This window comes from Trachurus japonicus, chromosome 11 (assembly GCF_045865225.1).
Source record: "Trachurus japonicus isolate A0001 chromosome 11, Traja_1.0".
In the NCBI taxonomy this organism is placed as follows: domain Eukaryota; kingdom Metazoa; phylum Chordata; class Actinopteri; order Carangiformes; family Carangidae; genus Trachurus; species Trachurus japonicus.
This window is the reverse complement of record NC_140917.1, coordinates 19,935,006-19,958,721: the sequence shown is the minus strand read 5'-3', so window position 1 is coordinate 19,958,721 and position 23,716 is coordinate 19,935,006. Positions and strand designations below refer to the sequence as shown.

The following is a 23,716-nucleotide window of genomic DNA, read 5'->3' as shown; positions in this document are numbered from 1 at the left end:
TACTCACATAGCATGTAAACACAGGCGCTGTGTGCACAGGCAGATGCGACCTAATTTGTCTGTTCATTTTCAAGGAGGTCACGCTTCCTTTGAAGCCACTGGCGAAGGTTAAGACTGGGGATGATGCTGCTAATTGTCTTTAAAGATGAGTTTTGTTCAAGAGATGAAAGAATCTGTGCTGTCAAAAGATAAAGTCAAGGACAGAGAGTGGTTTGATTTTCATAGGACATAATAATCACATCTTAACCCAGACTGACTCCACGTCATTGTTTCTCTTTGTTCTGAGTGACAAGAAAAAGTAATTAGTTGTCAAGTGTCATCATTTCGGTTTCATTGAAAATCTAGTCTTTGTATACCATGCTCCACATGTTACATAAATGTGCACATGTGGCATTTCCTGCACATACAGTTACACACGCATGCATACACACAGAAGCACAGAAATAGTACAGCTACAGTATCATTCAGTGCAGTGACATGGTTCACCACTGTAATGATGCTGAATAATCCATCCATCCATTTGTTTGTCACCTCTTAAGTCTTCTGGTTCACAGACATGGCAGCACTCAATTAGGAAATTACAGAGTTTGGGATGGATGAGACCGTATTCTCAATCTACTTCACCACCCTATTGTCTTTTCCTCCTTCTTCTTCATCTCTCTTTCTCCTCCACCTGTTCTCTCATTTTTTCCTTTCATTGTTTTGGAGGCAGTGTGCACCTGGCTTAACAGGTGTTGTTGGCAAACCCTGAGCATGTTTTCACCCCCCTGAACACCCATATTGTTTACTCAACTGTACTATTGTCTGGGTTTTCCTCACCGTCTTTACACCGAGATCATCTTCAATTAGATTCAGAGGAACAGTCTCGAAGGTGAGATGCTTTTCAGATTGAGCATTGTTGCAAAGAGTGCCACAGAGGGAGAAAAAATGAAAAGGGGGGGGCAAGGGGAGGTAGAGGAACAATAAAAGACTCTTCTACAGGGGTAGAAAAAAAGAAAGCCTAAAAATTAGATGAAATGAATGAACAGGTGAATAGGATGACAATGAAGAAATGAGAGCAGATAAGAAAGATAGCAGTATAGCAGGGGAGGGGTAAAATAGTGAAGGCAAAGATAACAGGTGGAGGATAAAGGAGAGTGGGTGAGAAGACGGAGAATGAGAGTGAGTCGAGAGTAATAGAGAGAGAATATTGGTAAAGAGGAAGAATTGAAAAGACTGAGCCAAACCAAAAAAACACATTACAGATAATGAAAGAGAATAATAAAAGGAGGTAGGAGAGTAAGACAGGCCTCCACTATTTGTGTGGAGTCTGCTAATTGGAGCTGATGGTGGTGGTGGTGGTGCAGAGGTTGCACAGAGACTGACTGCAGGGATGGAGTGGAAACTGAGGAAGTCAGACTTTATGGGGAAAAAAACCTGCCTGTGTGAAAAGTCCAGGCTGCTGCTGCTGCTGCTGCTGCTGCTGGTGTACAGTTCCCTTTAATGTGATAATGCAGCATGTCAGGATGCAAAAGAGATTCGGCATACTTCACAGGCCCTCTCGGTCACCAGCTCTGAATCCAAGAGAGCACCTGTGGGATGTGGTAGAAATCGGTGGCCTGAGAGTGTGTGCAGCTGACGAATCTGCAGGAACGATGTGATGCAATCATGTCAACACAGAGCCCAATCTCAGAGGAGCGTTTTCAACATCTTGTGGAATCCGCAGCATGAAGAGCTGAGTCTCAGTGAGTGCATTGTTTGAGGTTTTGGCTCCATGTGCTCAGAGAGCTTTAAGTGCAGATTATCGCATTTAATAGGCAGGATTTCTAGTACTATAATCCTTTTTAATTAGTTAAATGTTTGTTGGAAAAGGAACCACATAGTAGTAATTCTTACTTATTGTTTTAATGATGTTGTTTGAATGTATAGCAGACACTTAGGCAAAGAGAATTTAATTTTTTTTAACCACAGATGTGTTAGCTTCAGCCCATGTCTAAGATCATTTGGAATATGAGTTTTGCAGGAAACACCGAAAAATCTATCAGTGATGGGATTTCCAACTCATAAAGCTAACATTATTGCAAACGTTATTGAGAAATCTGAATGGTAAAGCTGCCAGCTGCTTTCATTGTAAACTGCATACATGCTCGGTGAAAGTGGAAAGCTTGACAGGCATAGCAACAGTAACTAAGGAGGGTGGGACTGGGTGGGACTGAGCGAACCATGCTTTTCCTAATCATCATAATCAGAATAAGGTCAGAGTCGGGGTTAGTTTTACTTGGCATGCCGAGGTTCCTGCTTAGTCATTAGAAAAACTGCTGCATCCAAACACATACACTGTCATCCAGTCACCCATCAGATGAAAGCCCCATGATGGTGAAGCTGTACAATCTGTTATGTTTCCTTTTTTTTTAGTAGCACAGCAACAAATAAACTCCCACTTCTCATCATGGTGAGAAATTATACTCAAGGCTGTGTGCCATGACACAAGAATAAACACTGGGACAGATCAACAAGGAGCATAATGACAGTAATTAAAGGGACAATAGTGACTGGTATGTAATTTCACACACAGAGTTATGGTGGTTGTTTTGTTTTAACCGTGTGTCCCATTCACTTCAGCGGCAAAGGAAGAATGAGAGGAATGAATCTTAAGTTACGTTTTCGGATGATTCCAAACGCCCCCTCAAATGTGCCTGGTGACGATGTAAAACTGAAGGGCCGGGATGACAGACTGTCTTCAATTATATCGCGCACAAGGCATACAAAAGGACACTCACAAATTCGGAAATACACACACTCACGCATACTGTAGACGAACAAGCGGCGCAGTGTATTTTCATGCCTGCGTCTAGGCCTGTCTGTCGAAATGCAAAATCTGCTTCCTATAGTCAAAAAGTAAAGGCTTATAATCAGTGTTTTTGTGGCCACAGATGGCTTGGAAACTGCATTCTCCATGCCTGTGTGATGTGCCACAGCAGGTGGGTTCTCACTTCTTTTTCTCTCTCCCTTTTCCTCCCACTCCGCTGGGAATTGGAGAAATAGAGAATGGAGAGAAAAGTAATAGTGTGGTCAGACAGCCAGAGATTTGCTCTAATTAGGTCCATGGTTGAACAGACAGTATTTACAGGCTGAGGATGGAGAGGGAGTCTGTTATAGAAGCAAAACTGCCAGTTCCTGCGAGTTTAATGCTTTTGCATGTACCCACTTCTTTGCACGTGTGTCATGCGCCAGCATCACGCCTGTGTGTTTCTTGGAGTGCCTGCATTTCTGCCGCAGATACTGTAGAGTTTTTCTGTGCACGTCTACACTGCTGCTTCTGTGTCTTACTGTTGGAGCTAGAGCTCCCTTCCCACTGCTTGCACTCCCTCTGTCTCTCTGTGTGTCCTCCAACCTCCTGCCTGCTGTCTTATGTAAGGATATATTACTCAGGTCAGCCAAAGACAGATAAACCCCTCAAGGACCTTTCATTTGGACCGGGGTCACAGAACACATCTTTTCTTTCTTCTCTCTCCTCGATGTTCACAGTGACTCTCTGTACCTCACTCAGCGGAAAGAAAAACTCTTTTACCATGAGCACGTCTGTGTGAGGGACTGAATGTCGTCTGCATGTTATATGTGTTTTCCCCTACTGGTGAAAGTGTCTGTTCATTGTTCTTTTGCCAGGTGTTGCGTATTCACAGATTTGTAGGTGGTGTGCGCGTGTATTTGTTGGTGCTTCACACAAAACAAAAGAAGAAGGCAAGACAGGTTGGTGTGGGGGAGGGAAGGCTTTCCCACTGTGTACCCGGTGACTGTGTGTGGCCCAACTAGAAGTCAGATACAACAAAACAACAGATGGACCAACCAATATCCCCATCATCACTGGGCCACTGATCAAGTGTGTGTGTGTGTATTTTTTCCCCTAATATGTGATACTAATAAACCTTTCTGTCTTGAGAAAATAAAACACACACTTCCTCACACAGACTGTTAGATATTCTGTAAAAGATCGAAGTGTGCTTAGATAAATATTGAAAATCACTAACTAAATCAGTATTATATAATTATTCACAAGAAATAACTATAGTTCACGCATTTCTGTCCTGGATTGTGGCTTCATGGTTTTAACTGAAAAATGTTCTGTGGTGAAAAGCTACTGATTAAGAGGTGAGCATGTACAGATAAGGGCATAGGTTTATATACAGGACTGTCATTATATCATTTTCACAGTCTCACTGTCTTTTTTTCTTTCTTTTTGACAAATGAATTGGACTCAAATAATAATAATTGTACAAAAGTGTCCAAAGAGAACATTCACACTTGGACAAATGGAGTAAAAAAAAGATCCATAATGACTAAAATCTACAATTACAGTATTATCATGTGTTTTAAACAAAGTAATCATATTTCAGTTTTTTAAATACAAAGGTTATTATCAATAGAGGTGTAGAAGGGTATTGAGCCACATGATCATGATGCAGGGAGAGAGAACAGTTCAAAATATAGATGATATAATGTCAAAGAGCAGAGTCCTGGGGGGTTTGGTTCCCTGTGTGAGCGAGTCTGTGTGTGTACATGCATGTGCACTGTGTGTGTAATGTTTGCTTCATCTCTGTGTGAACGCTCTTTGTGAGATTCCCTCTCCCCCTGGCCAAGATTAAGCTTTTTAACAATTCATGCTGGGGCTAACACAAGGGCGCGCTATGACTGCAGAAGGATGGGAGAATGAAAGAAGGAAGAAGAGCAACAAAAGAGAGATGAGGAGAAAGATGTGAGAAATGCACAGTGACAGAGAAGAGAAGTGGAGCTTGGCAAAACAAAGAGATGTTGCTGATAGCTTTTGATATCTCTGTCAGGGTCTAACAGAAACTCTCATGAAATATTTAGTGTAAGACTTCAGCACAGATAAGGAGAACAAGCTCTCTGCCCGATAGTTCATCTGGAGAGGTGAAAGTCTTCAGAAACACTTTGAGCCTGACAGAGTTAGTTCACATTTATATGTTTATAGTTACAATGACACTTTGTTGTCAATAACTATAAAAGTACAGTTTGAATGAATCAAGACTGAGTTTTCCTGGATCTTCACTTGATGTTCTGTTGATAGTGCTGTGCCAATCTCACTTGAAGGCAATATGTTGTAATGATGTACTGTGAGTGTGTTAGGCTTTACAGCAACATAAAGTCACTCTAATGTCCCAGGAACCACCTGGAAAAATATATGGGAGAGATGTGCCTGAGGTAGCTATTTAAAAAAGTCTCCGTAAATGTTGCACCTGCTCAGAAACGATGCGTTGAACACTTTTATCCAGATGTTGGGCATTTCAGTTTCCTGTTTTTGCTGTTTTCTCCTCTTTTTGTTTGTTAACTGTTTGGCTCAGCGTTATTTCCTGCCTGGCAGCCTTCATTTAACTTATCTTCAGCTCTATTCAGTATTCTTTGCCATGCCTCATAAATGAGACATTTTCACCCACAAGACCGGAACAGAGTGGATGTGTTTGTCTTTTTTTTGGGGTGTTCATTTCTGATAAGCTGTATAATTTAAAAATTCTGTGATTTATTCAACATGGCTACGGTGATGTTTATTTGAACAGTAACAGAGGAATTGCAAAAACTCTGCTTTGTAATCTCCATAAATACATGGATTTATCAATATCCATGAAGTACAAGTTAAGTAAAAATAAAAAACAGGAGTTGTAACCACTTCCATGCGGCTGCCTCACTCACATAAACACAGCTTATCTGCCTCGGTTTAGTCGGTCACTGGATGACAGTAGGCCAGCTCTTGGGGATATGAAGGAATCATATTTGTAGATTCATACAGTAGTTCCATTATCTCACTTGGCTGCCTCTTAACCCAAGTCTATACACACATCATACCCACCAGCCCCTGCAGCTGGAAGCGTCTCCATTGTAGTTGAGCCGAGCGAGTAGGAAACGAGGCTGCTAAATAAAGGCAAAGGTTGGAGATGGCACGGGTCCAAGAGTGAGACGAAAGCAGACGTTTCTGCTGCGGGAGAGGAGTATAGGCACGGGGAGCAGCGTATACCACAAGTGAGGCGGCACGGCAGAGCAGCGGTTAGCGCCGTCGCCTCACAGCAACGTGGTTCTGGTTTTAAACATCTGGATGAGGCCTTTGGGCATGGAGTTTACACGCTGCGTCTACGCCTGTGTGGGTTTCCTCCACGTGTTCCAGCTTCCTCCCACAGTGCAAAAACATGCATGTTATAGGTTAACAAGTGACTCAAGGTGAATGTGGTGGTGAATGGTTGTGTGTATCTATACAGTCAGCCCTGTGATGGACTGATGAAATGTCCAGGGTGTGCCCCTCCCCTCACTCTGTTTCACAACACTGTTACGTAGACTGATCATTATTTAAATAAGCCAATTATAGAATGATTAGAGTATATAAAAATGACGAACCCAGAGAGAAAGTGCAATTCTTAATGAGTGGTGGCTCAGCATGATAAATGCTTATACACAGTATCAGCAGTAACAGCGGTAACCATGGAGCTAACCTACATGTGACCTCAGTTAAATGCTGGATCCATCTGCGCCTTGTTGACACGTTGTTTGTCTTCTGTGAGCTTTAGAATACAGATGAAGAAATCTCACGTACTGTCACTCAAACCGTAAACAAACACCCAAACGCACTGCACTGAAACTACTGATAATTCCCACCTGCCCCCAAAGCCCCCCACTCCCCTTACCTTTTCCAGATGATCCCTGAAAAATACATTTGCTGCCAACCAACCAACCTGATTGGATTAACTTTTAAATAATAAAACAACCATGTTGCACATATGTCAGAACACCTGCTTGAGATTTTTCACTGGTTCAGGGACACGGTGATGCCACGCATGCAGACTAATCTATCATTTATCATCTTCCCTAAATGAAGAGACCTGCATGAAGTACTTTACACCCCGTCCTGCGGCTCTCGCTCTGACATGAGTACTGATGAAAGATTGATCAAAGGTAACATGTGTGGGCCTGTTATGCGTAGTGTGTGCTTACTGTAGTATGTATAAAAACACATGTTCTCAGCTGAGATGATGAGATATTCATGTACGAGGAGCCTCTGAACTCCAGAGCAGATCCTCCTCTTTGGTGATGTTTCATAGATGAACGCAGATTATGAAATGAAAGCTGTCCTTTCAGTTTATATTAGCTGTTAGTCGGGGAAACATTTAACTTTAGGAAGGTTGTTAAAATATGAACCAGCTCCACTTGAGGTATTTGAAGTAGATGATTACATTTTTTATGGATTTTGTCATTCCACGTTATGTAGACGTCTTTACTCCACTTATGCTGTTTCTCACGTTATCTTTGCTCATCATCGTCATCTCCTGCCTGATTGCCAGAAACCTTGTATTTCAGTACAAACAACTATTTACATTTATTTTTCTATTACAGAATATGCTGACAAGATGATGTGATATATCATTTATCACATGCAGTAGGCTGTATTGTGAACATTTCTGGTCCATTCATGTCAATGTATTAGTGAGGAAGCTGAGTTTTTATACAGTGCTCAAAGTTTGAGTTTGGCTCACAAGCCTCAGATGCATGTCTGTCTGTTGTATCTCCCTCTCCACTCTCCTGTAAAAAAAAAAAAAAAACATCAATAGAAAAACAATAAAGGAAACAGAGAACAGGTCATTCTTCAAGAGACGTCTTAACTGAGGATTCGCAGTGGATTTTGCTGATGTCTGCTAGATTTTTTTTGTAGAAAGGGTGGGGAATGGGAGATTCCTGCATAATGCATCAAAGCCTATGTGAAATGTTCTAGATATCTAAAATATTCACACGTTTTTATCCTCCAAAACAAACATAGTGTGCATGCACGTGTCCAAAATACATATCGGGTGGGAATATGTATAGGCTATATCAATGCAGCTCCTCATTTGTGCACATCTTGTTCACTTATAATCTACATATTAAACACTTGCAGCTAACCATTTCAACCCAGCTGCAGTGCCACTGTGATGTCGGTCATGGAGAGCTTTTTGCTGGTTCGGAGTATCCCAGCTGCTCGGGTTAGATTGCACCAAACGCTGGAGGGCATGTGTGCACTCTAGTTTCCTTGTTCTGACTGCTTTTGTTGTGTATTTGTGTCACTGGGGCCTTTTTTAACGTTAACTGCCCCGCTGTGTTGCGAGGATTAGATTGGCCAGGTTTCCTAATTTAGAGACGAACGCACAGTCATTACCATGCTACCCATCGTTAAACAAGACATCACCCTTATCGCTGTGAGTAAGGCTCCCTTCAAGGCATGCAATTAACCTGTTAGAAAATGCCTCTTATCCTCACTTTTTCTCCCACTCCCGCTCTTTTTACCTCCTCATTTAGCCTCAATTAACAGTTCACAGAGGTTCTGGTGATGTAAGCATTTTTAATTGTCTCATGGGAAGCAGGGTTTTTTTTTTTTTTATCTGTTTCAAGAAGTACAGCTTGACATAGCTTATATGTGTGCATATGGTTAGGGGCGCTTTGTGGAGGTAATAAATTGTACTCCGCTTCAGTTCGATTCTTCGTTGTCAGGTGCTCAGAGCCCATTGGTTGAAGGCTGATTTACAGGGAAGCGTATGGGAAATTAAATTTTTCATTATTCATTAAGGCACGTTTAATCCCCGTTTGAAAGGACGGGCTTAGCTGCATTTGAATGGAGAATGAAGGAGGACTGGAACTGCAAAATTTTAATTTTGCCCAAGAATTCAATTTCCACACATTAGGTAACATCATGTATCTCCTGTGCCTCAAACATTAGCTACACTGGGTTCTCAATGTAAACCTGCACGGCATATTCAGTAACCAAACGTAGCCAGATGCGGTCTGCTAAAATGGCATCGAGGAACATGAAGGGGGTTCAGGTGGATAGTACATTTTATTGGCAGAGGAGGAAGTTGTTTTTGAGCAGATTGTGGAAGGTGGGCAGCTTGACAGGCCAGTGAAGAGCTGGGGAGACCTCTGAGAGCATGGAGACCTCCCCTCACCTCCCCTCCCTGCTTGATGGATGGAGCCTCTGTTTGACAATGTACTGCCAGTTGCTGTCAGATAGAACAACCTACTCTCCACCTCCATCTTCCTCTGTCACCTGTTATAGAGATGCTGGTTCAAGGTCAAGGAACCATATTAGACACACTAAATGGCTTGGTTGTAACTGGAGGTTATGAGGCTATTTACTTTTACCACAAGGACAAAACCATTTTATCATCCAAAATGAACCTTTAGTCATCCCTGATATAGATGTAGCCTCGTAAACCAGCCTCTCGCGGAAATGCATTTCATTTCATTTCTCAGGCGAGTCTGGCCTCATTTCCTCTGTAAGCGTTTGGGGTGGGCGAGAGCTGAGCGGGAGTAGTAGCGTTGACAGACAACCCCATTCAGCCAATCAGCAAGTTGGTGTAGTAACGGGGCTTTGCACCAGTCGGTCCCTGATTGGCCAACGTGCTGTGTCAATCACAGCGGCGACGCTGATTGGCTCGGCCTTCTGAGGGTTTCAGGCCAAACGCTTACAGCGGGGATGAGGCCAGACTCTCCCTCAGAAATGAAATGAATTGCATTTCCGGGAGCAGCTGGTTTACGAGGCTAATGTAGATGTAGATATGATGAGAAGAAGTTTGCACACTTCAGAAACTCTTTGGCCTGAAGTTTCTAAATTTCAAAGTGTTTACATTGATCTTTTTAAACGGAAATGTCGGTTTCTGATCCACTGATGCAAAATCCAAGTAATTTTTTTTCTTCTTACTTTTTTCCCAATTTGAATTTGATGCTTGGTGTTAATACACATTTACAGAGTCTGAAAATGCATGAACTGAATAGTATGTTCCATTCCCTTTTTATTTCCTCTGCTGCTGACCTTTCTACCCGTGCAGCCCCTGCTGTTTCCCACAGCCTGTCTGTTGTGGGACTGCATGCTAACACATTGTATACGGTTGAATGTACACATTTAAAAAAAAAAAAAAAAAAAAAAAGACCAGATGCCTTACGGTAGTGGAAATGTTTTGAGGTAAATGTCAGCTGGCAGTGGGAAGCAGGAGGCTAAAGAAAAATACATATAGATATATATTTGCATTACCTCCACAGAGCGCATTCGCTCACGTCCCTCTGCATCGCCTCTGCTGCAGACTCTTCTACCCACAATATTTAGATTTTGAACTCATTCACTTCAGAGCAAAACAAACAAGCAGACATGGCTGCACATCCCAGAGTTGAGGAGGAGTGCAGCTGCTGGAGTTTTGGTTCAACAAGAATGCAAATCTTGCACAATTTCAAAGTATAATAAGTGTACATTTTTATAGCTTCATTGTTTAGTAAAAATCAGATTTAAAAACAGCAGGAACGATAAATACACCTTGAGAACCAGGATATTGCCATCATATTATGTAATCGTGGCTCTGTGTGGTAATGTGTGTCTTTTTCTGTGTTTGCATCCAGCCGACTGAGTTGAACATATTTGTCAGAAGTCCTCTCAGCTGTGTCACACATTAAATCCGATTAGATTTTCTTTTGAGGTTGCTTGTGGTCACTTACGGCTCAGGTCATGACTGCCTCTTTCTCCTCACCTAGGCTCCTGCCTCATAAGACACCATGCACTCAATACTGCTGGTGCTTTCATTACTGCAAAGCAAATGCTTTGTAGCTGTCTGGTTGTTGTTGTTTTGTTTTTTGGATCAAATCTAGCTTTAAGCTCTTTAGATGATATAGACTGAGGCTGCATTCAAATCCCCCTGCAGTGCATTCACTGTAAAATTGCCAGAATCTCTCCGGGATTCAAGCATCAGCAACATTAGCTGGGATGAGGCCAGGGCAAATGTTTTAACACAAGTGTTTTATCAATGGGCCAGGGAATAAAGGTTATGCAGTGAGGATCTGTTTGAATTCATATTTCAAGGATTTACTAGAACTATTTATTAACATATTCAGTAATTTCCAGACTTAATTTTTTCCCTATCATGGATTTTAATAGTAAAGTTGATGAAGAGGATGATGATAATACTAAATAAAATGATCACACATAGTATCATTTTTAAAAGAGCACATCACACCTTCATTCTCATCTAAAAAATCTCAGTTAGGTTACATACCTCACACTGGTCACATAGTTATGACCTTCATCCCCCCCCTCACATCTAATTGGTACATTCCTAATCCCCACTCCTCAGTCCTCTGCTGTGAATGGTCAGACAGCTCGCTGACACCTCTGATTTGCTGCAAGGCCTGGCCGTGACCCATCCACTCTGTCTGGTGTGTGTGTGTGTGTGTGTGTGTGTGTGTGTGTGTGTGTGTGTGTGTGTGTGTGTGTGTGTGTGTGTTTGTGCATGTGTGTCTGCACACTTCCAGCCTGTCTAAGCAATTTATGTCTGTCTATCCATCTGTTCTTTCAGTGTGACTAATTGACAGAGGGTAAACCAGGTAGTAAATTACACTGGCAGCTTGTTATTTTGATGCTGAAGCTGGATGACGACACATTAGGAAGTGCCGCCTAATGGGCCATTTTGTCTTGTGTCTCTGAACCTGTGTGGTGTCTTTTAACACGCAATAAGTCATAATTCACGTTGAAAAATGTTTCTAATCCTTTGGTGGTGTTCACAGTGTGCATGACTTAGCAGGGAGCCAGAGGCCCACCTACTGAGCTCTGCCTTGCATGTTGGTGTGCAGTTGCCTGGTTACGTTTAGTTTAGTAAAACTGGTTTAATGTAGAACTCCCACTCAAACTGGACGATGGTTACTGAGTCTGAGTGTTTGAAGCGTGACTAAAAATCACCACTCACCATTTCTAGTGTATCGCCATTACAGACAGATGAATGACATCTTTTAATCACTCGTACAGCTCAGCAGAGGCCATGATGAATGTAAAAACTCTTACTGTTATTTAAGCACTCTCAGTATTTTATCGTATTCATTTCCTCTCACTGCGGCTCGACTCATTAGATAAGTTACAGCCACATCACAGCAAACTCTCACTTGACTGCAGACCAGTGAAAACTAGTTTCTGCCCGCTTGCCATCTGTGAACGCCTGGCACTAAAGATTGTGATTTGTACGACTAGTGGAGACAGATTGACTGGAAATGTTTGAAATGTCTGGTTTGGACACCTACGAAGTGGAAGGGAACAACTGGAAATGAGACACCAACACAAAAAGATTTGTTTCCTGCTGGCCTGTCCAGTCTAGTTGTGTATGTTTGCGTATAATTGTTTATGACACTGAGGCCACTGGCAATTTCGTTGTATTCCTTTTTTACAATGACAATAAAGCTTCTTATCTTATCGTATCTTATGATTTGATTTGTAGCAGTGAGCTATTAAAGTGAATTGATGTTTTGTGTTTTGTATTTGCTGCAACACTCACAGCCTAGTTTGCATGCAACACATCTCATCATGATGTTCCTATATACTGTCTGTAGCTGATCATCTTGCAAATAAATATAAGCCTCTACATAAAGTTCCACAATCATAATGATTATATAAAGACTAACAGTTACATTTTGGGGTTTTAAAAGGCCACAATATGTAATCTACACATAGTTTCAGCCTGAATCTGAATTGTACAATAAAGTTCTCATGCGGAACATTGTTTTTCAATATTTCAGAAAGCAGCTGTATGGGTTTTGTTCTCAAAAATGTCACTTTATTCAACAAAGAGACAAATAACTGTACTTTGCAGTTTAAATCTCAGACCCCCAAGGCAAGATTACAAACTCTTAAAAGAACAAGCTCATAGTACAAAGTAGAACAATAGCACTGAAATGCTAGAAGTCAGTGGGAAGCTGAAGATTAGATTTGGGGAGACGAGTAGGCTAATACATATGGTAACATGATGATTTTGTTTTCCTTGAGCTGAATACTGATTCAGATGTTGCACCAGCTGTCTTCCAGTTTGGCAGGAGCTTGCGAGCGACGGCATGAGTGCTTGAACTCTTGAAAGCTGATGCATTGCAGCTTGAAAAGACTGGACAGGAACCTCAGGAAGCTGCTGCTGCTGCTGCAGCTCAGCAGACAGAGCGATGACAGACGGGTGTTAGAGACCATGAAGCAAGAACAGGAAGTGCCACTTCTGTGCGTGTGTGTGCGTGCGTGCGTGTCACCGAGCCTGGGCGCGTGAGGGTGATCGGTTTGACGAGGAGTGTGAAGTCACTGGAAGGCCAACGGAGCGCGTGTGCGCATGTGTGTATTGATAGCTGTTTGTGTAGTCTATATATTTTAAGTTTAACAAAGTGACTCATGTGTTTCTCTGCAGCCTATAAGAGTCATTACTGTAACACTCAGGGGTGCGGATCAATGACTGGATGCTTCATTCTGGAGATCACACCATTAAATCACACCTCAGCCAAAATAATGACTCACTCCTGCTTTTGTTTTTTGTTTTTATGTGTAATGTGCCTTGTCACCGGTGCAGGATTGAGTGTGTTTCATATACGTAAAAGATCATCCAGTCCCCCTGGAGTACACAGTTTCTGTATCGTGCATATTTGTCACTTAACATGCCACTAACTGTGACTGGTGTGTGCATGTGTTGGGGGGGAAACAAGCGATTGTGTGCGCGTTATTTACAACACGGGGGCTGCCTATGGCGGAAACCTGAGCGCTTGAGAGATACAGCGAAGGCGGACAGAATCTAAAAATACCACGGCTGAGTGAGCAGAGCTTAAGAAGAAGAAGCAGTGGCTGTCTCCACTGTCAAGCCTGCCTCTTGGTCTTCAGGCTGCGCACTGCTGTCTCAGAATGAAATATAAGGCCCTTTATAAGCAAACGGAAACAAATCCATCTGAGACCAGACAGCTAATTTAAAGTGACGGCCCGAACAGGGGGGGGGGCATTTTATATCAGATATCGACCGTTTGATCTGTTTGGAGAGTCGGTGTGATGTAAAGTGTATGAAACAGCTATAACAAGATCGTGGATGGATTGTTTGAGCTTTAATCAGCGGAAGGGAAAGACGATAATTTGGACTCATGAGGAATGAGGAGTAGAGTTTCAGCCACACTTGAAAAATACCACACACAGACTTTGTTGACAAATATATCAAAGTAACTGAATTGCTAAGAGGTTTTTCAGAATGCATGTCAGAGTGTTTGAGATGTTGTGGCATCTTCAGCTTTGACTTAAAGGTCACGCCCTCTGACTGTGTCCACGTCCTCTTGTCATTTATTTCTCCAAGAAACATTTACCCCACACACACACACACACACACACACACACACACACACACACACACACACACACACACACACACATCCTATCAGTGACCACCCCGCTCCTCTCTCTCTCTTTCACTCGTTCTGTGTAATACAGCTCTGTCCTTCTCTATCACATATACAAACACTCTCACTGGACCGTTACATGTCTAATACTGTCTGCACACACAGGCACACAAACACTGGCTCTAGTCCCAGGCTTTTGGCGGGTATTAAAGGCAAACTCATCCATCCATCCATCCATTTATCCATCCATCCATCCATCCATCCATCCATCCACTGGCACTGCCTATGGTTGGATATGTGAATCACATATAAATGACTGAACCTGCAGTGGCTTGAATGTCTGTGAACAACGTCTTCCCAGATATAATTCCATTTGAAAGAGAGGCTTTTAGTGTAACTTGTATTTACAGTCATTTCAAAGGAGTCGGCCAATTCTGTGACTGCACTGTTCCTTTTACTTTAACCAAATTCTGAAAAAGCTCCAATAAGATCAGTACTTCCTGTTGCAAGTAGGTCCATATTAGCATTGCCCACACAAAAGAAACCTGGTGACCAATCATGTATGATGAACACTTAACACTAGGATTTGCATTTCTTGCGAGATATCAACTAAAATCTAAAACTCCAGTTGAATCCTGGAGCTTTGAATTGCCCCTAATGACGAGTTTCCTCTCTGCTTTTCAGCTGCAGACAGTTTCTTTCAGGTTTGGTGTCTGCGCTTCTATATATAGACAAACATTTACATGCCATATAAAAAAAACATTCACAGTTCTGCTTCACACATCCTTGTAAACACAAAGCAAATTAGATCCAGACTATAATTTAATGACGGCTAAAAGCAAAAGTTCAAAAGCAGGTAAATGCTACTCTCTTTGTTTATTATGTCTGTATATGAAGCTGGAAAATTGCACACACAGGTGCATGATCACCCACACATCAATGCATGCTGCCACACATACACACACACACACACACACACACATACCAGCCCCTTTCCTGTGGGTTCTGCTTCCTCCACCTATCAGACGCTTCTCTGCCGCTGAAAACAGATATGAGTGTAATTACATTAAGAGTCTCATTTCATATTGATCCGTCTGCACAAATAGCCGTCTGAACAAGCAGGACAAGATTGTTTAATGTTATTTATGTTCTTTTTATTTCCCCGGGGGTCTGGGGTCACACTGTGGAGAGGTGAGGAGGAGAGAAGACAGCACAACACTGTCATCTGCTGAGCGTCTGAAAAACAAAACAAAAAACTGTATGAGGACAGTCAGACTTTTATGGACTACATGATGATTGCAGGAACAGATGCACCAAGTACAAACTCAGGTAGTATTTACTGTTATGTTGATCCTGTAAAATGTTTTCAGTTGAAAATATTTAGGTTTCGTTTTGAAAGTGCAGCTATGACAGGAAATTTACTGCCAGAGCCTTAGTGACTGTCATTCATGCGTCTTTTTCTCATGAAGGAAATTCCTCTCTTTTTAGAAGAGGCGGTTCACTTTTGGATCATAACATCTTTTCTACTGGAGTGCGATTTGACGTCATCTTCGTGACTAATAATGCAATCGCTTTTGCTTCTCTGAAACCACCAGATGTGTATATGGGTGCCTGTGTGTGTGTGAGTACACGTTTGCAGTTGCACAGAATGAATCATGCCATACAAGTGTGTACAGTAATAGGCTTGTTTTGTGAGGCTGTGTGTAAGTGCAGCGTCTCTACAACTCAGTCACGTGAAATCTGAAAGCATGAGTGTAAAGCAGCGTGAGGCCTGTGAGGGTAGAAATCGTTGGACTTAATGACTTGTGCTTCTTATACTTAAGTCATCAGCACAAACTTAATCCTGCAGGCTAAATATGAGCCAGAGCTAAAAATAGCCCCCCGTAGCTACAGTAACGTAGATGATGATGAAGAAAAGACGAAGAGAAGGAAGGTTGGGGGGAGGTATTAGAAGTGGAAGACGTAGCTTATAAGAGGGGAAATTTATATGACAGGTTTTATGTCTTAAAGAAGAGATGAAAGTGCTCATTATGAAACCTATTTATTTGAGTCTCAAAGGGGAATACTGACATGAAGAGGCATTTTGCTTTTAGGATTTATTTACATACAGTATTTGGAAATTATTATTCTTCTTTCTTCTTTCATGGCAACTTTTACAACAATGAATCTGAAAATTCTCTACGGAGAAAGGAAGGGCAGGTTTGCACAGGGAGGCAGGCAGACAGGCAGATGGACACACATTCAGTACGCAGTCCAAACAAATAGACAGCACAGGCTAATAATGGATTAAGAATTAAATTAGAGACAAAGACAGCATCCAGCTCTGTGGTTAATGCTGTCCGTCCAAGAGCCCTAATTATAACTAAGCCCACTGCCCTCTCGCTCCCTTACTCCATCTCCATCCCCTGTTACTAACCCCGTACAATGCTGCACAACCTGAACAGAGCTTCCCCGAGGCCTCTAATCTAATAGAGCAGTCTACACACAAGACATCCACATAAACACACACCCACCAGCCCACAGCGAGGGAGGGGCCGAGTCGGGGGGGGGGGGTAAAGATGAGGGAGTGATGGAGAAAAAGCTGGGAGGTCAGATTAAGGCGATAAATTGGACACTGAGTGAGGAATGGCAGAGAGAGAGAGGGTTGGGATGGGGAGGAGGGGGGTAAGCTTTTCTTTTCCATGTCACCAAGGGCTGCTGGTGTGATGTTCATCATGAGTGAGCTCTGTTGGGACCTCATTGTTCCGTTGTTGGTGAGTGTGTGTGCGTGCCCATCTGCTGCAAGCCCCTTCAGGGCCCAGTCTGTTTTATCAGGCCTGTGGTCTGTGTGAGGGAGCCCACTCTCTCTGATCCTCCAGTGGAGTTAACACTCCTCCAGCAGCGTATTGATTTTTTTTGGGGGGGGGCTGGTGTACATAGAGGAGAAGCAGACAATGGTGCAGAGCTGTGTAAGACAAGCAAGCACAATATACCCTATGATGTAAATGCAACCCATGTGTGTGTACTGTATATGTATGTGTGTGTGTGTGGCTCTGCCCTGCGGTGTGTAAACTGACGTTCTTTAATCATTGTTTTGATTATCGAGACCAGAAAATGCATTTATTTTTTGAGCAGTAGTAAATATACGTCAAACCTGAACAGTGTGCAGCTCGCACGGAAATACAGTTTCATGAAATACTGCAAATTGACGTCAGTGTTGCAGAAACCCACAGTCCTCCAGAGCAATTCTTTACAGCCTTTCAATAAACTTTAAACTGAAGAAGAGAGGACGTGACATTCGTGACTCATTTTGTTGAGAGAAAATAAAGTGAATTCACATTGACAAGGCATCTTTTTAAACCATCATTCCCTAAATTGGATGTTTTATATAAATATATATATATATTTTTTGGTCCCTATTAAACCAGGATCAAAGATGCGGGTCACGTCAGACGTTTTGTTTGTGGTGGTCCGGCTCTCAGTGTCAGCCCGTGGTTTTTATATAATGCTGTCGTCTATCAGAGGGAGATGAGATAACTGAAGAGACAGCTTGTCCAAGACTTCAGGCTGCAGCTGTGCAGACACACACACACACACACACACACTAACTATAGGGTCGTGCTTTCTATCACCCTGTCTTTTGAATATGCTCCGCCCCTCTCCTGACCTGTCATTACAGACTTCAAACTGCCAGGTCAGGGGTAAGTGCAGTGATGAGACCAATCAGTCAGTCAACCTCAGAGTCCTGTCTCAACCAATTAAAATCCAGTATCTGCTTTGTCAAGGCCAGGCCCATCTAAGAATCACCATTTAACAATGCAAAGCCAAACAGTCAGTGTCTAATAGCCCGTTTTTAAACAAGTCAGTGACCAGATAATTACTGACTGACCTTCTAAAAAGAATAAAACAAACACAGCAGTCAAGTGTTTTTTCTATCCGTCGTCACCGCCTCTTTAAGCCACAGCACGACTTGAGGATCCTGACAGCAGGAGATGAGGCATGGTTTACTGAAGTGTTAGCAGCAGAGGGGGTTGTACGACTTCACCGAGCGTGGTTCCTCCTGTGCAACCCACAAGAGACAGACAGCACTGAGCTGTTGAATGCCAACTGAATCGCAGAATATGTGACTGTGTGAGCGCTGAGCTCAACATGGTTTCGCTCCAGAAAAGATCGGCCCTGTTCTGTGGAGTAGGAGTTTGGCCTCCGTCTACCCGTCGTTAATGTCAAGATCATGATGCTGCAGTCGGTGGAATCAGCATTTGGCTCCTTTCGGTAAATGTAGATTAAGCCTGGGCTTCATTAAATAAAAAGTTCTTTATTAAAGTGCACTTGTTGTTCAGTTTTTTTGGAGGTCTGAGCTCTGCAGCGACCAAGTGTCAATATAAAGAAACAATTGGTAACTTTTGACAGAAGAAACAACACACTCTACTTTTTAGAAAAGATGAGTTGAATTCATAAGACATAAAACGCTTTTGCTGTCACAGCCTTTCTTGGTCTGATATGACCACACACATCCACAACTAGATAAACAATGCTGTAAAACAGACGTAACTATGTCAGCAGACTGACTTTGCAACTGTTCTACTTGTGCTGCTCTTGTACTGTGTTTCACCTTTTATCTTTATCTATCTTTATTTCTCTGTATCTCTTTTCATCCGCAATGTGCAATAACCAACAATTCTGTACATTATTCAATTTGTTCAAACTGACTGTTAGGCCATGTAAATAGTAGTGTGTGTATATATATAAACTATGTATATAACAGAATGGAGCACTGTAACAATTTCACGCTATGGATCAATAAAGTATTTTGATTCTGATCTCATGAATATCCCTTGTAGCCACAGCAGATGGTTGCATAATCATGCTTTTATTTTATATTTCTTTGTGCTTTACAGTGGAGCTGGATGGGGAGCACCCACAGAGAGTCCCGGGGGCGGAGCAGGGAGGGGTCCCGCCCCCCCAGGTCAAGCTGAAAGACAGGCAGAAGTTCTTTGAGGAGGCCTTCCAGCAAGACATGGAGCAGTACCTGTCTACTGGCTACCTGCAGATCGCCGAGAGGAGAGGTGAGAGGGAGGAGCGGGAGATGTTCCTCACAGCAGACGCTGCTGCGCTCTGTGATCAGATTCAAACAGCTTGAAATTTAGCAGTTCCTGTGATCTGACGCCTGCAGAGGAAAAAGAAAAAAAATGTAGAGGGGTTGAGGTTTAGGCAATGGCATCTGTAACCTATTCAAGGGTGAATGCAAAGCCATCCGGCATTCAAATGAATTAATTCCAGACTCCTGATACCATCATCCAAAACCTTCACACTTCAGCTGCATATCACAAGATTGAGCAGTAATAGCTTTCTGTGGCGAGGCTCCACACTCCGAGAGTCTGTCACTAAATACACACAAGCAGAACCATTACTTTGAAAAATGCCACCACGCCATACATATGTAGTTTTCCACTGGGACTGTAATAGATTCCTGCTCCAGTTTACCTCATGTATTGCTGCCAAAAGTCTGTGCTGAAATACCCAAAGGATGAGCTGGAGTGAGGGACTGCATAAGAGATATACTCTGCATTGCAAGATGTATTGGACTCTAATGTGATTTTTCTTCTCCTTACACTCATCTATCCTGCTCACTTAATCCTCTGGAAATGGCTTATTAGAGAGGATTGTAGCGCACTGAGGAAGAGGAGACGGATCGAAAGGAAAGAGATTTAAAAGACAGGAGGGGGAGAGAATGCAGGAGACTTCACTCACTGCCACCGAAAATTACGGTGGCCCTGAGAGCTCAATGCAGTAAGTTCACACGCAGATGAACAAAAGGTCCTGGGAATTCAGTCCAACGACACAATGGAAGCGTTTCCAGTACACGCAAGCATGGGGGTGTGGGATAACCATGACGGCGTAATCCTAACCTATGGACTTTTGCTCAATAACATCCTCTCTTTCCTGCTTCTCTCTCTCTCCTTCTATCAGAATTAAGTGAAAAATTACTTTAAAGGGAAAAAAAAGTGATGGACATGCAGGGATTTACTTGTTATTCAAGACTTTTATCTTCAAAAGTCACAACTGGGCATCAAAGAACAAGCCCCCAGTCAGCTTCATCACTCCTCAGCGTCCCCTAGGAAACCCTGTGTCCCCTGTGTTGTCAAACTGATGAAGATGTTTTTCTAAATTTGCAGCACATTTTGCGATTTACCCCTGTTTTCTTAAGCAGGGGGTGTGTTGAGCTCTCAGGGCCACCGTAGAAAATGGCTTTTCATCAATCAGTGTTTTTGTATAATGAACTTCCACGACAGAAACAATCACCGGAGCACTGAGTGAGGTGCGGCGGGAGAAAATTTCCACAGTTCATTATCCAGACACTTGTCAGAATCATGCGTGTCCAGCATTCATTCATTCATGGCGGGAAAGAAAAGACGGCGGAGATGTTTACATTTAGGCTGCACATATCAAACGATGTGATTCACAGAGCAGAGACTGCGTGGGCTGCGGGACAAAAAATCCACAGCAGACAGATTAGTCAAAATTGCTCTAAGAGGGTGCACATTCATTTACATCAAAGGTTTGCATTATTGTATGAAGGTAAGAGCTACTGTGAGAGACCTGAGTAACACAGTACAGCTTGAGTCATGCAGCCGCAAATCTCTACAATAGGGCGGCGCCAGTGAGGAGAACAGAGTAGAGCAGGGGACAGTGAGAAAAGACAGAGAGTAAACCGAGGAGACAAGGAAAAGAGAGAGAAAGGGCTGTGGATGTCATAAGCCACTGAGTCTTCAAAAGCCAGTCTCAAGGGTACACACACACACAAACACACACACAAACACGCACACACCGCAATCTCACTGCAGGCAAAAACAGTCCTTCCCAGCAGGGGAACCTTTTAGGCAAGGTCAGAGTGGGGCTAAAAGAAGAACATGTTGCAGCCAGTCACATGGAAATAATGTGCTCAATGCAGGGCTTTCTGGACCAAGACTTTCACAACACAACCGCAGTGTTTGTGTGTGAATACATATATGTGTGTGTGTGTGAATGAGTGCAAATTTGTTTATTTTTGTTCACGTGCTGGAAACACTGCTCCATTTGGGGCTGAAAACTTGAGTCAACATCCTCCATCCTATGTTTTATGAGGCTGAATAGCTGCTGTGTTGGTGGTAATTGCATAGCTGACAGGCGAGATATGGAAATGCACAGGAGCAGAGGCTGCATACTGAGGAGTCATTAGTGAGCATTAGACCCTGGTTTCTCCCCCTCCAAAAAAAAAAAAAAAAAGTGTCACAGAAAACACCACTGCTGTCTCCACAGAGGAAGAGAGAGAAGGAGGAGAGAGTGTGTGTGCAGGAGTGATTTTGTATGCGTGTAAGTTAAATACACAACATCCCCGCCGGTGGTGTTGGTGTATTTGCATTTCATACGTTCAGGTTTTGTTGTGTTAATGTATTTAGAATGTGTTTATATGTGTGTACAATACATTTGTTGGATGTCGAGATGAATTTGCCAAAGTTGATTCATCTTAAGCTATAACACTCATTTGTGTGTCTACAGAGTGTGTGTATGTGCGATGATCTGATCTCTGTGATGATGTGTGTTGTCAGTGTAAGGACAGGGAGATTTTTGGGGGTGGTCTCCATGGGAAATAATATTCCCCTTCTTTCTCTCTCTTCTTTCTCTCTCTCTTCACTCTCTCTTTCTTCTGCTCTCCCTCCCTGTGCCGCCCTCCTCTGCTCTCCTCATTTCCTTGAGGTATGGTAGCCAATGGCATCTTTTCTCACTGACTCGCTCCGGCCAATCATTTCCCTTCTTCCTCCTCCTGTGCTCGCAAATCTAACCCCCTCCACCCCCCCCACTCCAACCAAACACCCACCCACCCATCCCCTCTGCTCTCCCCCTCCCTCCATCCCCACAGTGCACTGACTGGCTGTTTGTGACGCATGCAGCACATCTAATGATAGTGAACAGGGTGGGAGTGGGAGTGGGTGTGAGTTACACTCCTGCAAGGTGGTGAATCCAGGACTGTGGTAGTTGACCTGTTAGTTTCCAGCTTTCAATGATTTTGTACTTTATTTTCCAGTATCAATGTTAGTTCAGCTACGTTACACATTAGTTGTGTTGAGTTTGTTTTTTTTGTTTTTTTTTTTAACTTTATTCCATTACACATCAGAAAAGTTATGGAGATAATTTAGAATCAAACACAATACAATCGCTGTCATGCTGAATATAACATTTGTTTAAGTTCAGTCTGTCTGGTCGTCGCCTGTTGTGTGTATTGTATTGTCATTGATTCTAAATGTTCCAGTCTCACCTAACGTACCTTCAGTGGACCAGTGTTGGGTTCCTAGCTCATCCTTTCGTTCTATTGTAGATTAAAAGGATTTTAAGGTGTTTTACAGAAACCAAGGCCTGAAATTTGACAGGTGGGTCATTATTTAACATCATTCACCTCTGAAGGGGTTTTCCATTATTTTTCAACTTGACTTCTCTTCTAGTCGGCTCTTTGCATCTCAGCCACTTAAAGGATGGGTTCATGTTTTTTTCATGTCCGTCTTAAAGCACTGCTCACCCTGCCTCTGTGTACATCTAAAGAGATAGTGTTTACTGTAGATGCAACATCAATGTAAGTGAAAGGGACAAAGTCATATTAATCACATTATAGTATCAACTTCTTTTTGACGGCACAGTGACTAATTCCTCTTTCTGTGTACATGTGGGCATGGAGATATTACCATAAGCCTAAATAAATGAGAACCTATCCTTTAATGATATTGTAGGTGTTGCTTATCGCCTTCATACGCAGCTTCCTACACACAGTGACACCTGCCAATCCATTCTTTGTGGTAATGCTTGGGACCATAAGGCAAACAAAATGTTCCATTTACATGAGCTTATATCCATTTCAAATGCCATCCAGCTTCAATGCGCCCATTTGCTTCTGCTTGGCAATTTTTGGAGTGAAAAAACAAAACAAAAAGCAGCGTGTCTCTACCTGGACTCAGCCCCTTGCTGCCGCCCTCTGAATGCTTCAGTCTCATGTGAGGGTAATAACTCTCGGCCTCATGTTGTATCCAGAGCCAATAGGAAGCATGTCGTCCATGGAGGTGAACGTGGACATGCTGGAGCAGATGGATCTGATGGACATGTCCGACCACGAGGCCCTGGATGTGTTTCTGCACTCTGGGGGAGAGGACAACAGTGCTGCTTCTCCTGTCACAGGTAGCAGACACACACACTACCAGACACACCAAACACACACACAGCATTACAGAGCTAATAACTACTTCCAGTCGCATCAAAGAATGAGCTGAAGCAGGAATATACTGTACGACTCAGACGACTGACAAGCATAAAGTTCAGACGTGATGCAGCAGCCCCATCTGTCCACATCTGTTTGGGGAAACGTCTCGTTGCAGTGAAAGACCAGCAGCATCTCACTGACAGCTCATCTTTGCCTATAAGTAACAGAACGCACCTTTCATGAACATCTCTATATTTCCTGAGCTTGGACAACATTCGCGCAAATTTGAAACAAAAGCTGTGAAAAAATTGCAAGAACATGGACGGACCCAAAGACCTCTGCTTC

General features: G+C 42.8%; 1 protein-coding gene across 4 annotated transcripts in view; it reads left to right on the top strand.

Moving 5' to 3' along the window:
- The window catches only part of dtnbp1b (dystrobrevin binding protein 1b), a 31,480-nt gene that overhangs the window by 3,540 nt on the left and 4,224 nt on the right, over nucleotides 1-23,716 (top strand). The window contains exons 1-3 of one of the 4 annotated variants that reach the window (XM_085791575.1): nucleotides 15,192-15,495; nucleotides 19,044-19,211; nucleotides 23,206-23,349. In XM_085791575.1, the coding sequence (XP_085647701.1) occupies nucleotides 15,447-15,495; nucleotides 19,044-19,211; nucleotides 23,206-23,349 (361 nt within the window). In that variant the 5' untranslated portion in view covers nucleotides 15,192-15,446. Of the gene's footprint in view, nucleotides 1-15,191; nucleotides 15,496-19,043; nucleotides 19,212-23,205; nucleotides 23,350-23,716 lie in introns of those variants that run through there. The other 3 variants (XM_085791577.1, XM_085791574.1, XM_085791578.1) reach the window with 3 other exon arrangements.